Below are 15,874 nucleotides of genomic sequence, written 5' to 3' on the forward strand. Positions count from 1 at the left end.
GGTAACAGCAGATTAATTTAAAGCAGGAAGTGGATTAATGGCCTCTTCATCATCCATGCCTCTTTTCTCATGCAGTTCATCCATCATTCCTAAGGTATATACGGGCTTCCCAAGACAGGACATCTTGAAAGAGTGTGTTCTCTACACTACTCTGGGCTCTCTATTTGTTATTTAGTTCCAGAGTCATATCTGACTCTTGCAGCCCCCATGGACTGTCACCTTCCAGGCTTCTCTGTCCGTAGAATTTCCCAGGCAAGAATACTAGAGTGGATTGCCATTTCCTTCTCCAGCGGATCTTCCTGACCCAGGGATTGAACCCAAGTCTGTGCATTGGCAGGCAGATTCTTTACTACTGAGCCACCCAGGGAAGCACGGTTTCTTCATTGCTCTGCCATTAAGTCTTAGATAATGGGAATGAGACTTCTGTGGTCTCCTAACATGCCTTCTGAAATTCTAGAAACTTTATGCTTTAAAGAAAAGTTTTTCTTGGTCATAGTTTTTCTAGTTACAAACTACAGAATAAAATAATTGAATCCCTTCAATTGTTGTTGTAACTTTTCCTAGATAAATAGGGAACCTGTTACAGAGAAGGTATTGTTACAGTTACTGTTATCATTTACAAGCTACTTTTAAAATATATTGTAGCTGTGCTGTGTGTGTGTGTGTGTGTGTATTTGGGCTATTTAACAGTTTTCAAATTCCTGTAAGATAAACCTAGTCTATACCACATTTTTTCAATTTTTAGACATTTTTCACATTCCAACAGCTCTGAAGCCAGGAAGCATCTGGGAATGAGATCATGTCATTGCTTAATGGGCAGGTAATTTTTTAAGTTTTTTTTTTTTATTGAAGGATAATTGCTTTACAGAATTTTGTTGTTTTCTGTCAAACCTCAACATGAATCAGCCATAGGTATACATATATCCCCTCTCTTTTGAACCTTCTTCCCATCTCCCACCCCAACCCACCCCTCTAAATTGATACAGAACCCCTGTTTGAGTTTCCTGAGCCATATAGCAAATTCCCACTCGCTATCTATTTTACACATGGTAATGTAAGTTTTGTGTTACTATTTCTGTACATCTCACCCTCTCCCTCCCTCTCCCCAGGTCCATAAGCCTGTTCTCTATGTCTGTTTCTCCATTGCTGCCCTGTAAATAAATTCTTCCGTACCATTTTTCTAGATTCTGTATATATGAATTAGAATACGATATTTAGCTTTCTCTTTTCGACTCACTTCACTCTATACAGTAGGTTCTAGGTTCATCCACCTCATCAGAATTGACCCAAATGCATTCCTTTTTATGGCTGAGTAATATTCCATTGTGTATATGTAATACAACTTCTTTATCCATTCATCTGTCGATGGACATCTAGGTTGCTTCCATGTTCTAGCAATTGTAAATAGTCCTGCAGTGAACAATAGGATACATGTGTCTTTCAATTTTGGTTTCCTCAGGGTATATGCTTAGGAGTGGGATTGCTGGGTCATATGGTGGTTTTATTCCTGGTTTTTAATGAATCTCCATACCACCTTCCATAGTGGCTGTATTAATTTACATTCCAACCAACAGTGCAAGAGCATTCCCTTTTCTCCACACCCTCGCCAGCATTTATTGTTTGTAGACTTTTTGATTATGGCCATTCTGACCGGTGTGAGGTGATATCTCATTGTAGTTTAGATTTGCATTTCTCTAATAATGAGCGATGTTGAGCATCTTTTCATGTGTAAGATGCTTCATGTGTCCTCTCTGGAGAAATGTCTGTTTAAGTCTTTTTCCCACTTTTTGATTGGGTTGTTTGTTTTTCTCTCAGTAGTTGTGTGAGCTGCTTCTGTATTTTGGAAATTAATCCTTTGTCAGTTGTTTCATTTGCTATTGTTTTCTCCCATTCTGAGGGTTGTCTTTTCACCTTACCTATAGTTTCCTTTTCTGTGAAAAAGCTTTTTAAGTTTAATCAGGTCCCACTTGTTTACTTTTGTTTTTGTTTCTGTTACTCTAGGAGGTGGGTCATAGAGGATATCATTTTGATTTATGTCAGTGAGTGTTCTGCCTATGTTTTCCTCTAAGAGTTTATAGTTTCTGGTCTTACATTTAGGTCTTTAATCCCTTTTGAGTTTATCTTTGTGTGTGGTGTTAGGAAGTGTTCTAATTTCATTCTTTTACATGTAGCTGTCCAGTTTTCCCAGCATGATTTATTGAAGAGGCTGTCTTTGCCCCATTGTATATTCTTGCCTCCTTTGTCAAAGATAAGGCACCCACAGGTGCATGGGTTTATTTTTGGGCTTTCTCTCTTGTTCCATTGGTCTATATTTCTGTTTTTGTGCCAGTACCATACTGTCTTGATGACTGTAGCTTTGTAGTATAATCCGAAGTCAGGAAGGTTGATTCCTCCAGCTCCATTCTTCTTTCTCAGGACTGCTTTGGCTATTCGGGGTCTTTTGTGTTTCCATATGAATTGTGAAATTTTTTGTTCTAGTTCTGTGAAAAATATCATTGGTAATTTGATAGGGATTGCATTGAATCTGTAGATTGCATTTGGTTGTATAGTTATTTTCACAATATTGATTCTTCCTACCCAGGAACATGGGATATCTCTCCATCTGTTTATGTCATCTTTGATTTCTTTCATTAGTGTCTTATAATTTTCTGTGTACAGTTCTTTGGTCTCCTTAAGTAAGTTTATTCCTATTTAATTCTTTTTGTTGCAGTGGTGAATGGGATTGATTCCTTAATTTCTGTTTATGATTTTTCATTGTTGGTATGTTGGAATAGAAGTGATTTCTGTGTACTGATTTTGTATCCTGCAACTTTGCTAAATTCACTGATTAGCTCTAGTAATTTTCTGATACTATCTTAAGAGTTTTCTATGTACAGTATCATGTCATCTGCAAACAGTGAAAGCTTTACTTCTTCTTTTCCAATTTGGATTCCTTTATTTATTTTTCTTCTCTGATTGCTGTAGCTAGGACTTCAGAACTATGTTGAATAACAGTGGTGAAAGTGGGCACCCTTGTTTTGGTCCTGATTTTTTGTTCCTGGGGGAATGCTTTCAGTTTTTCACCATTGAGAATAATGTTTGCTGTAGCCTTATCATATATGGCCTTTACTATGTGAAGGTAGGTTCCTTCTGTGCCCATTTTTTAAAGACTTTTAATCATAAATGGGTGCTGAATTTTGTAAAAGGCTTTTTCTGCATCTATTGAGATTATCATATGGTTTTTATCTTTCAATTTGTTAATATGGTATATTACATTGATTTTGCATATATTGAAGAATCCTTGCATTCCTGGAATACACCCATCTTGATCATGATATATGAGTTTTTTATGTGTTGCTGAATTCTATTGCTAAAATTTTGTTGAGGATTTTTGCGTCTATATTCATCAGTGATATTGGCCTGTAGTTTTCATTTTTTGTGTTGTCTTTGTCTGGTTTTGATATCAGGGTGATGGTGGTCTCATAGAATGAGTTTGGAAATGTTCCTTACTCTGCAATTTTTTGAAAGAGTTTTAGAAGGATAGGCATTAGCTCTTCTCTGAATGTGTGATAGAATTCTGTGAAGCCATCTGGTCCTGAGCTTTTGTTTTTGAGGAGATGTTTGATCATAGCTTCAATTTCAGTGCTTGTAATTGAGTTGTTCATGATTTTTATTTCTTCCTGGTTCAGTTTTGGAAGATTGAACTTTCTAAGAGTCTGTCCATTTCTTCCAGGTTATCCATTTTTATTGCCATATAGTTGTTCTTAATAGTCTCTTATAATTATTTGAATTTCTGCATTGTCTGTTGTAACCTCTCCTTTTTTATTTCTAATTTTGTTGATTTGAGTCTTCTCTCTTTTTATCTTGATGAGTCTGGCTAAAGGCTTGTCAGTTTTATCTTCTCAAAGAACCAGCTTTTAGTTTTTTTAATCTTTACTATTGTTTCTTTCATTTCTTTTTCATTTATTTCTGCTCAGATCTTTGTGACTTATTTCCTTCTACTAATTTTGGAGGTTTTTTGTTCTTCTTTTTCCAGTTGTTTTAGGTGTAAAGTTAGGTTGTCTATTCAATGTTTTTCTTGTTTCTTGAGGTAGGATTGTATTGCTATAAACTTCCCTCTTAGAACTGCTTTTGCTGCATCATAGGTTTTGAGTTGTCGTGTTTTCATTGTCATTTGTTTCTAGAAATTTTTTGATTTCCCTTTTGATTTCTTCAGTATCCTGTTGGTTATTTAGAAACGTGTTGTTAAATCTCCATGTGTTTGTGTTTCTTACAGTTTTTTTTCTTGTAATTGATATCTAGTCTCATAGCATTGTGGTCAGAGAAGATGCTTGATACAATTTCAATTTTCCTAAATTTACTGAGGTTTGATTTATGACCCAAAATGTGGTCTATCCTGGAGAATGTTTCATGTGCACTTGAGAAGAAGGTGTATTCTTTTGCACTTGGATGGAATGTCCTGAAGATATCAATGAGATCCATCTCATCTAATGTATCATTTAAGACTTGTGTTTCCTGATTAATTTTCTGTTTTGATGATCTGTCCGTTGGTGTGAGTGGGGTGTTAAAGTCGCCTACTATTATTGTGTTACTGTCAATTTCTCCTTTTATGTCTGTTAGTGTTTGTCTTATGTATTGAGGTGCTCCTATATTGAGTGCATAGATATTTACAATTGTTATGTCTTCTCTTGGTTGATCCCTTGATCATTATGTAGTGTCCTTCCTTATCTCTTGTAATCTTCTTTATTTTAAGGTCTATTTTGTCTGATATGAGGATTGCTATTCCAGCTTTCTTGTGCCTCCCATTTGCATGGAATATACTTTTCCATCCTCTCACTTTCAGTCTATATGTGTCTTGAGGTCTGAAGTGGGTTTCTTATAGACAGCATGTATATGGGTCTTATTTTTTATCCATTCAGCCAGTCTTTATCTTTTGGTTGGAAGATTTAATCCATTTATATTTAAAGTAATTATTGATATATATGTTTCTATTGCCATTTTCTTAATTGTTTGGGGTTGATTTTGTAGATCTTTTTTTTTCTCTTGTATTTCTTGGCTATATAAGTCCCTTTAACATTTGTTGTAAAACTGATTTAGTGGTACATGATGCTGTTAACTTTTGCTTGTCTAAAAAACTTTATTTCTCCATCAATTTTGAATGAGATCCTCACTGGGTACCCTAATCTTGGTTGTAGATTTTTCCTTTTTGATACTTTATATCCTGCCATTCCCTTCTGGCCTGCAGAGTTTCTCCTGAAAGATCAGCTGTTAAGCATATGGGTTTTCCCTTGTATGTTATTTGTTGCTTCTCCTTGCTGCTTTTAATATTCTTTCTTTGTGTTTAGTCTTTGTTAGTTTGATTAATATGTGTCTTGGTGTGTTTCTCCTTGGGTTTACCCTGTATGGGACTCTCTGTGCCTCTTGGACTTGATTGACTATTTCCTTTTCCATGTTGGGGAAATTTTCAATGATTATTTCTTCAAAAATTTTCTCATACCCTTTCTTTTTCTCTCCTTCTTCTGGGACCCCTATAATTCTAATGTTGGTGTGTTTGATTTTGTCCCAGATGTCTCTGAGACTATCCTCAGTTCTTTTTATTCTTTTTACTTTATTCTGCTCTTCAGAAGTTATTTCCACCATTTTATCTTCCAGCTCACTGATTTGTTCTTCTGCTTCAGATATTCTGCTATTGATTCCTTCTAGAATATTTTTAATTTCAGTAATTGTGTTGTTTGTCTCTGTACGTTTACTCTTTAAGTCTTCTAGGTTTTTGTTAATTGATTCTTGCATTTTCTCCATTTTGTTTTCAAGGTTTTTGATCATCTTTACTATCATTATTCTGAATTCTTTTTCAGGTAGTTTGCCTATTTCCTCTTCATTTATTTGGACTTCTGTGTTTCTAGTTTGTTCCTTTATTTGTGTAGCATTTCTCTGCCTTTTCATTATTTTTTTTTAATTAATTGTGTTTGAGGTTTCCTTTTCCCAGGCTTCAAGGTTGAATTCTTTCTTCCTTTTGGTTTCTGCCCTCCTAAGGTTGGTCAGTGGTTTGTGTGAGCTTCTTATAGGGTGAGATTTCTGCTGAGTTTTTGTTCGTTTTTCCTGTGATGTGCAAGGCTGAATGAGGTGGTAATCCTGTCTGCTGATGATTGGGTTTGTATTTTGGTTTTGTTTATTGTATGGATGAGGCATTCTGCACAGGATGCTGCTGGTGGTTGGGTGATGCAGGGTCCTGTATTCAAGTGGTTTCCTTTGTGTTAAGTTCTCACTATTTGATTCTCCCTAGGGTTAGTTCTCTGGTAGTCTTGGTCTTGGAGTCAGCGTTCCTACTCCAAAGGCTCAGGGTTTGATCTCTGGTCAGGAAGGAAGATTCCATAAGTGGTTTGTTATGGCACTAAGGGAGAGTAAAACAAATACCAAAAACAAAAAACCAAAGATGAACCCCAGACAAATAGCAGTTAGAAAATCAGGCAAATAATAATTAAAATAATGGAATGTACACATATACATATACACCCATGAGCAAAGGGAAAACAGTTAAAAAAAAAAAAGTATAGTAGATTGACCCAGCGAACAAAGTAAATAAAAAATTATATTTACTATTTAAGAACAAAACTAACTAAAGCACAGACTGGAAAACAAAACTAAAGCAAGGTGCCAAGTTGGTAATAAAGCAATGAAAATAAAACTAACAAATATGTTGAGAGGAAAGGAAAGAAAGAAAGAATAGATATGCGACGTTAAATAGAGGTAGACGAAGAGGATTTATATACATTAAAGATTAACTGCAAGAGGAAAAGAACAATAGGAAAGGCAAACAAAGGAGTAAATGTAGATTGGCGAGTCAGGCACTTAAAGGAGCACACTGGGTGGTGCTCTGCTCTGTAGTTCAGTGCATCAGGCATTTGATAGGCCAGCCTCTCTGTTGTTCAGCTGCGGATGTTGGCCTGTGGGGAGAGAGAGGCTGTGGTGATGCCTCCACCCGCTATGCGCGACTCAGCAATATCGCCTTGCTTCTATGGCTGCCAGGCTTTCCTCCACCGGCATTTCCCACCACAATCTCCTCCTTCATATCCCCTCGATCCGTCTCTCCGAAGTCAACATCAGTCCCACCCTGGGATTGCTCCACAGTCCCCAAGACCCAGCTCCCAGCCGCTGTGCCTTCCAGAAGGCCCTCCTCCCTGTCTGCGGTACGTATGGCTGCGGCAAGACTGTCTGATTCTCATTCCATTTAGGCCGCCGCGGATCAACTGTTTCACTCTCAGCGTTGTTTCTCCTCTGACTCAGACAATTGCCCCCTGCTTCAGTTCCCCCACCTGTCGAGGGCAGGTCCAGTCCTACTGACACTCCTGTTTTTCCCTAGTTCCTTCATCCCACTGAGTTTTGTGTGGGTCTATATATTCTTTCCCACTGGTCAGGTACTCCTGTCTGCTCTCAGCTGGTGTTCTGCATGCATGTCTGTGTCTGAAGGTGTATTTCTGATGTATCTGTGGAGAGAGATGCACTCTATGTCCACCTACTCTTCTGCCATCTTGTTCTCCCTAAGTTTTTTTTTTTTTTTTTTTTTTAATTGAAGTATAGTTGATTTACAAGGTGTTAGTTTCTAGTATGGAGAAGGCAATGGCATCCCACTCCAGTACTCTTGCCTGGAGAATCCCATGGACGGAGGAGCCTGGTAGGCTGCAGTCCATGGGGTCGCTGAGGGTTGGACACGACTGAGTGACTTCACTTTCACTTTTCAGTTTCATGCATTGGAGAAGGAAATGGCAACCCACTCCAGTGTTCTTGCCGGGAGAATCCCGGGGACAGGGGAGCCTGGTGGGCTGCCGTCTATGGGGTTGCACAGAGTTGGACACGACTGAAGTGACTTAGCAGCAGCAGCAGCAGTTTCTAGTATATAGCAAAATGATTCAGTTATATATATATATAATATATATATATAGTTTTTCACATTATTTTCCATTATAGGTTGTTAGAAGACATTGCAAACAGTTCTCTATATGACACAGTAGGACCTTGCCGTCTATCTGTTTTCTATATAGTAATTTGTATCGGCTAATCCCAAACTCCTAATTTATCCCTTCCCCGCCCCCTTTCCCCTTTGGTACCAAAAGTTTGTTTTCTATGTCTGTGAGTCTGTTTCTGTTTTGTAAGTAAGTTCATTCATTTCATATTTTAGATTTCACATGTAAGTGATATCGTATGGCATTTGTCTTTCTCTGTCTGATTTACTTCACTTGGAATGATAATCTCTAGGTCCAACCATGTAGCTGCAAATGGCATTATTTCATCCTTTTTTATGCCTGAGTAGTATGACACTGTGTACGCGTACCACATCTTTATCCGTCCATCAGTCGATGGACGTTTAGGTTGCTTCCACGTCTTGGCTGTTGTAAGTAGTGCTGCTGTGAACATACGGGTGCATGTATTGTTTTGAATTAGAGTTTTTTCCAGATATATGCCCAGGAGTGGTTTTACTGGATCATATGGTAACTCTTATTTTTAATTTTTTAAGGAACCTCCATACTGTTTTCCATAGTGACTGTTCCAATTTACATGCCCACCAACCCAGTGTAACAAGAGTTCCTTTTCTCCACACCCTCTCCAGTCTACAGTTTATTATTTGTAGACTTTGTAATGATGGCCATTAAAGAGGAGAGTGAAAAAGCTGGCTTAAAACTCAACATTCAGAAAACTAAGATCATGGCATCCGGTCCCATCACTTCCTGGCAAGTAGATGGGGAAACAATGGAAACACTGACAGACCTTATTTTCTTGGGCTCCAAAATTATCGCAGATGGTGACTGCAGCCATGAAATTAAAAGACTCTTGCTCCTTGGAAGAAAAGCTGTGACCAACCTAGATAGCATATTAAAAAGCAGAGACATTACTTTGCCGACAAAGGTCTGTGTAGTCAAAGCTATGGTTTTTCCAGTAGTCATGTATGAGTGTGAAAGTTGGACTATAAAGAAAGCTGAGTGCCGAAGAATTGATGCTTTTGAACTGTGGTGTTGGAGAAGACTCTTGAGAGTCCCCTGGACTGCAAGGAGATCCAACCAGTCCATCCTAAAGGAAATCAGTCCTGAATATTCATTGGAAGGACTGATCCTGAAGCTGAAACTCCAGTACTTTGGCCACCTGATGCAAAGAACTGACTCACTGAAAAAGACCCTGACTCTGGGAAAGATTGAGGGCAGGAGGAGAAGGGGACAACAGAGGATGAGATGGTTGGATGGCATTACTGACTCGATAGACATGAATTTGAGCAAGCTCTGGGAGTTGGTGATGGACAGGGAAGCCTGGTGTGCTGCAGTCCATAGGGTTGCAGAGAGTCGGACATGACTGAGCGACTGAACTGATTCCGACCAGTGTGAGGTGGTGCCTCATTACTGTTTTGATTTGCATTTCTCTGATAATTAGCGATGTTGAGCATTTTTTCATGTGCCTTTTGGCCATCTATATGTCTTCTTTGCAGAAATGCCTATTTAGGTCTTCTGCCCATTTTTTGATTGGGTTGTTTGGTTTTTGTTGTTGAGTTGTATGAGCTATTTGTATATTTTGGAAATTAAGCCTTGTCAATCATATCATATGCAAATACTTCAGTTTATCTTAAAATTGATGGTATCTGATGGTTAATTTTTTGTGTCAACTCACGTGGGCCATGGAGTGCCCAGACATTTGACTAATCATCATTCTGATTAGTTGTGTCTGAGGGTGTTTCTGGATGGGATTAACATTTGAACTGGTAAACATAGTAAAGTAGATTGCTTTTCCTAACGTGAATGGGTCCCATCCAAAGACCTAAATAGAACAAAAAGGAGCAAGGGGTAATAACTCTTCCTGCTTGACTGCTGAGCTGGAACTTTGGTCTTTTCCTGTTTTTTCACTCTCGCTGAAACATTGACTCTTCCTGGGTCTCAAGCCTCCTGACTTTGGACTGGAATTACAAATTGGCTCTCCTGATTCTCTAGCTTGCTGACTGCAGGTGTTGGAATTTCTCAGGCTCTGTAATGCATGAGCAAATTCCTTATAATAAATTATGTGTAGATATGACTACATATTTTTGGTTCTCTTTCTCTGGAGAATGAAGACTGATGTAGGTGAGGTCCGAAATTTGATAAAATATAATTGAGGGTATGTTGAATTCCCTCTACTTGAGAGTCATGGTAGGTTTGGAGAATGTTTCACACCAAACATAATCATGGAAATTGAGTTTAAGTGCAAAGATGCTGCTGTTCTATACCAGGATAGCTTTCTGGCAATGGAGAGTCAGGGTTTGGGAGTTGTTAGGCCAGGAGGGACAGTGTCAGAAAGACAGTTTTCTTCCCAGCTCTGTTGTATACTTCCTTTGTGACTTTAGGTAGGTCACTTAATCTGTCTGGGATTGGTTTCCTTTTCTGTCAAAGAGCTGGTTGGACTAGGTGATTTCAAAATCCTTTTTCATTTCTCAGTCTTAGCAGTTGATTCTTCTGTTTTAGTGAGGGGAGATGCATAAGATGTAAATAATGACTTGCAGAGGGCTACAGTATCACCAGTAATATCCAACTCCTGGAGTGCTGATTGATCAGTTTGATTTCTTGAATTGTAATGTTTGTGTCAAGAACAGTAGCTTTCAGGTTTGTTTGCATAGAATTTGAAACCAGGGCCAGGAAGCATCACTTTCTGGAACAAAATTTACAAGTTCATCCCAAGAGGTTTTCCATCCAATAATTGACTTGTATGGGTGTTGAGTTAAGGCCTTGGGACTCCTGACATCCAGTAAAGGGTCTAGTCCTTCCCTGTCAGCGGTTCCCTGACATTACTATTTTGACATCAGTAGATGACTTATGTATGTACTTGGTGTGAACCTGTTCCCAATGGCCCATCAGGTGTGTACCTGAGCCGCCCTTGGGGCCCTGCCCAAAGTCCCTACCAACCTTCTCTCTGACTGTCTCAGCCATAGAAGAGTCCAGTGAGAGAAATGTATCCTTAAAGGGCTGTGGCATTTCAGAGAGAGAGGAAAAAAAAAATCTTGATAGAGGAGACTGACAAGGCTTATTATGCAAGAGATAGTCAGGGATGACATTTTAGGAAGAAGTCCAATTTGAGCGAATGCTCTGAAGCAGGAATACAACAAGTGAGTTTGGTGTGACTCGAATATAGGTTGTGTAAGAGGACTAGATAAGACGTGAGTTTCCACGGAATACAATTTGTCCTCTGAAATTCTCTGAAGTAAAAATAGTTAAGCTCGTGAATGTTTTAAGATTATTCCATTTCAGTGGATCAAAACCAAATAGTAAATTAAAGTTATCTTTTCCTAGAAATCATATGACCTTAGGCAGGCCTGTTAGACAGCACTTTGTGTAATGTTGAAAGGTCAGTACAATCCTTTGTCTTATTTTTAGGTTCATAATAATTTTTCTTAACCAGAAGGGGAGAGAGCAAGTGTGTTAACAATAATGTTTGGAAAGCAATAATCTTTAATCTTAGAAAAATTAAAAACCAAAGATTACTAGTACTGTATTAGGGGGAAAAAGGAATAAAAATCATCAGTAATCCCATTACTTAGAGAATCATCACTATATTTATTGCTGCTCCTTCAGACTTCTATGCAAAAATGAGATCGGATATACAGATCTCTTCTAGCTTCTTTTTTCCCTTAGAATTTTCCCCCAGAAGGTAAGTTCCTTGGAGCTGGAACCCAGCATCCTTTGTTAGGTCCTAGTCTATGTCCTGGGAAGCAGTAATTGAGACCGTGCTCTTGCTTCTGTTTGCAGGTTGGCAGCCTCGGTGGTTCCTTCTCTGTGGAGGGATATTATCTTACTATGATTCTCCTGAAGATGCCTGGAAAGGTTGCAAAGGGAGCATCCAGATGGCAGTCTGTGAAATTCAAGGTGAGAAGCCAAGAGATTTGCAGGGTTTAATTTTCTGTTTCTCCCCCAAGATTAAAAAAAAAAAAGCATTGGTTTCCTAGGTCTTTCTATGCTGCTTCCAAAGTATAGACAAAGATACGTTATGTTTCCCCCCTCAAAAAAAACCTTGCAAGTAAGACCTAAAACTGCAGGCAGTTTTTACAAGAAGATTGGTTAAGAGGTAGTGAAAATAAGTGAGAGCAGTGTGTTTGTTAATCACACATCTAGTACCATTTCACAGTCTCCTGCTCACCTGGCACTTGAGGCAGTTTTCTAACCTTGTGTTTTTATTGTAACATCAAACACTTCTGTGTTTAAATCAGGACACATATCTACCTTCTCACTACCACGACCATACTCTAAACAAGCAAACACCTAACAGACCTACAAGCAGCCTTTACTTCTTGGTTTTAGGAATTTTAGGATGTGCTGGGAGGGTGTGGCTCAGAAACCGATTAGAACGGAATTAGGGGCACAGGACTTGGAGGGTGAAGGAGAGTGTGGCTTGCTTGTTTCTTCTCCTAAAGGCTCTAAGGGAATTGTCACATTTTTTACATAATGAGTGAAGGAAGGTAGAAAAGGAAAAGTACTCTGTTCTTGATTGCTTTCCAGTTGTTAACGTTTTTAATATGACACGTAAAGGAAGGTAGAAGAGTAAAAATACTCTGTTCATTTGCTTTCCAGTAACCCAAGGAGATAAAGAGCACATCCTTACTTGTTTGCATCAAGGCTTTTTGGCTGCAGAGCAGCATGCTTTACACACACACAGGCCAAAAGAGAGATTTTTCCTCTCTCCGCTTCTAAAAGATCCTGAGGAAATATAAGTGCTTCTTTTTTAGTCCATAGTCTTGGGTGAGACCTTGGAGCCAATTGCAGAGTTTTCCTTCTTCATCAGCAGAGATCTCTAGGAAGAGATAAATAAACCAGGAGAAGTTGTGAGGGCTGGCATCCTCTTTTGAAAGAAGTCCTCAGTGACTGGCCCCAGTAAAGCTCAGGAGTTTGGGTAGAGTGGAGGCTACCCAGACAGGGCTCTTCTGGGTTTCTGACCTCCCTCTGCCTTGCTCCCAGTTCATTCTGTAGATAATACACGCATGGACCTGATCATCCCTGGGGAACAATATTTCTACCTGAAGGCCAGAAGTGTGGCTGAGAGACAGCGGTGGCTGGTAGCCTTGGGGTCAGCCAAGGCTTGCCTGACAGACAGTAGGACCCAGAAGGAAAAAGGCAAGTATTGATTGTCCTCTGGCTTGGGAACACTGGGAATCACCTGGTGGCATCTCTGGGTTCCCATATTTGTTAGCTTGCTTCTGAGCACCTAGCCACAGCCAGCTTTTTATGTCATGCAAGTGCTGTACATTTCAGTGGAACTTAAACAATCTGTACCCGACCCTTCTCTCTCAGCATGTCATAGTAGAAAGAGGGCAGATTTTGGAGCCAGACACAACTGGGTTCAAATCATGGCTTTGTAGGGTACTGGCTTTGTGACCTTGGCATAGGACCTCTCATCTTCAGTTTCCTTATGTTTTAGAAAAAGGTAATTACCTACCTTACAAGAATTACCATAAGGATCAGTGATGATATAAAACTGCCTAGTACCTTGTCTGGCACAAAGTTGACCAAAAGTCAAGTAAAGGGTAGCTGAGCCAGAGAAGCCTTGGATCTGAGTATTTGTTGCAGTAACACCCCACTTACCCCTCCTTTTTCCTGGGGTGGATGGCTGCTTAATTGTCAGGTTCCTGCTGCTTAATGCTCATTAACTCAACATCATCAGGTCTCCTGAGAACCATGGCATAACTTTCTATATGTCCTGGGTCACGAGTGCCAGAGCTTACTGCCTGAGCTCTGCCTTCCGACCCTGTATCCCCGAGTGTACACCTGGAAAGATTGGTAGGAGAGAGAGGGGCCTCTGGGAAAAGTGTTTCAGGGACCTTTCTCGTGACACATAATGGCAGATGTGCTTCACTTTTCAGGTAGACACAGTAAGATGGCCTCTTGGTTGGTTTTAATGCTGAAATACTGGAGTGGGTAGCCTATCCCTTCTCTAGCAGATCTTCCAGACCCAGGAATCGAACTGGAGTCTCCTGCATTGCAGGCCGATTCTTTACCAGCTGAGCTACAAGGGAAGCCCTTTTAATGCTAAGTCAAAAGCAAATTCTTGACTCTGTGAGCTCTGACTCATAGCAGGTAGAATGTGCCGGCTTTTTCACAGAGAAGAAAACGGAGGCAGTAATGACTGTAGCCGAGCCCTCAGTGCCAGGGTGGGTGGAGTGCCGAACTAGTGAAGAAGCAGCAGGTGTGCAGAGGGCACATTTGCCTGCCTGGAAAGGCAGTCCTATGAAACCAGTCCTCTGATTCATGAGCTACCTTCTTAGTGGTAATTGCATGTTACAGACCACTACTTCCCAGTTTTGAGCACCATGTTAGCAGGCAGATAGCTGTGACCCCAGTTTACAGGTAGAAAATCTGTGGCAGAACTGAGATCAAAACTCTGAACCTTTGACTCTGTTCCCAGTTCTGACACAGTTGAATCAGAGGTATATGTCTCCTTCTTCCTGTACTGGTGATTATTAAATATGTTGGGTCAAGAAATAATGTAGATTACTTCAGAAGGCTAGGAATCTCCTTTTTCTGTTTTTCTTGCTCCCATAACTTCAGTCATATAATATCTGTAGCCCATAATATAAACATCTGACTTTAAACATAGGTTATATTTTATCTGTATAGTATACTAACTAGTATATCAGTTATTTATTCTGATAATTACATTTTCATCATTTTGTTATTTAGAGTTTGCTGAAAACACTGAAAACTTGAAAACCAAAATGTCAGAACTAAGACTCTACTGTGATCTTCTTGTTCAGCAAGTAGATAAAACGAAAGAAGTGACCACAACTGGTGTGTCCAGTTCTGAGGTAAAACACTGTTCATCTTTGAAAAGTAGCACCAGATGTTGCTTACCAGTGATGCATGTTCTTACATAATCCATACCTTGGAATGTACTGTTTTTCACAGGAAAAAAGTGATAGACTTAAACAGAGAAGAAGTGTATGCATTTCAGCATATGGAAGCATATAGTTTTCCTTCCTGGGAAGAATTCAGGATTAATTGATAACATTTGGAACTTTTAACTTTAGTACTAATGTACTAGAATACATGTCTTCTTAGTTGGCATAACTTTTAAAAATACAGCCTTACCTGTCTGACAGCACCGTTTCTGTGCTACTGATGTGGCCCCTAAGATGACAGCATCTTGTGTGTCTGTTATGCATATCTGTCACCTCTGTTGGGACTGTAACAGGGTTTATTTCACCGGGGTAGACGTTCTGCTTTAGTATAGACTAGCGCTTTCAAAAATAGAGACACAGCTTTATTTCTCTCCATCATCAGCAAGGATTAAAATCTTTATCACTTATTAATGAAATTATTATTTTCTCATTCTAAAACATATATTAAAAGATGTATCCGGTGTTAATCTATGTATTGAATGGTTCACATTAACCAGAGAGAGGTCTCTGCTCTGCTCTCAAAGAAGCTATCTGAGAAACGGTGCCTACAAAAATGAAGAATCTGCAGATTATAATAGTTTTAAATTATTTAGGTAATATAGCACTATACTACTAATAGTATATGTGCTCTAAGTTTTTCTAATAAAAGTGTTTTAGCTCACTTTCCTTCACTCTTTGGGGTGAGGGGAGCTCTCTTATTAATTCAGCATGTTGTGTACAAGACACTATGCTGAGGGAGGGCAACAGGAGGGCCACCAAAACACTTCAGTTCTGCTTCTGGGATGTTAGAACCTAGAGCAGTGATTCTCCAGCCAGAGCAGTTTGCCCCTCGGGAGACATCAGGCCATGTCTGAGACAGTTTTGGTTGTCACTACTGAGGGAGTGCTGTTGGCATCTAAGGGAGAGAGGTCAGATGGCCAGATGCTGCTTGATATCTGGAAGGGACAGGAGAGCCACTCCCCCTCCATCTCCTCCTCCAATAATTAACCAGCCCCAAATGCC

At 39.5% G+C, this 15,874-nt stretch overlaps 1 protein-coding gene across 6 annotated transcripts in view; it reads left to right on the plus strand.

The window, feature by feature from the left end:
- PLEKHA8 (pleckstrin homology domain containing A8) overlaps positions 1-15,874 on the plus strand; it is a 108,890-nt gene that overhangs the window by 13,005 nt on the left and 80,011 nt on the right. For all 6 annotated transcript variants that reach the window (XM_027539436.1, XM_027539435.1, XM_027539433.1 and 3 more), the window contains exons 2-4: positions 11,733-11,849; positions 12,936-13,091; positions 14,655-14,779. In XM_027539436.1, the coding sequence (XP_027395237.1) occupies positions 11,828-11,849; positions 12,936-13,091; positions 14,655-14,779 (303 nt within the window). In that variant the 5' untranslated portion in view covers positions 11,733-11,827. The remainder of the gene's footprint in view (positions 1-11,732; positions 11,850-12,935; positions 13,092-14,654; positions 14,780-15,874) is intronic.

Source organism: Bos indicus x Bos taurus, chromosome 4 (genome assembly GCF_003369695.1).
Source record: "Bos indicus x Bos taurus breed Angus x Brahman F1 hybrid chromosome 4, Bos_hybrid_MaternalHap_v2.0, whole genome shotgun sequence".
Taxonomy (NCBI): Eukaryota; Metazoa; Chordata; class Mammalia; order Artiodactyla; family Bovidae; genus Bos; species Bos indicus x Bos taurus.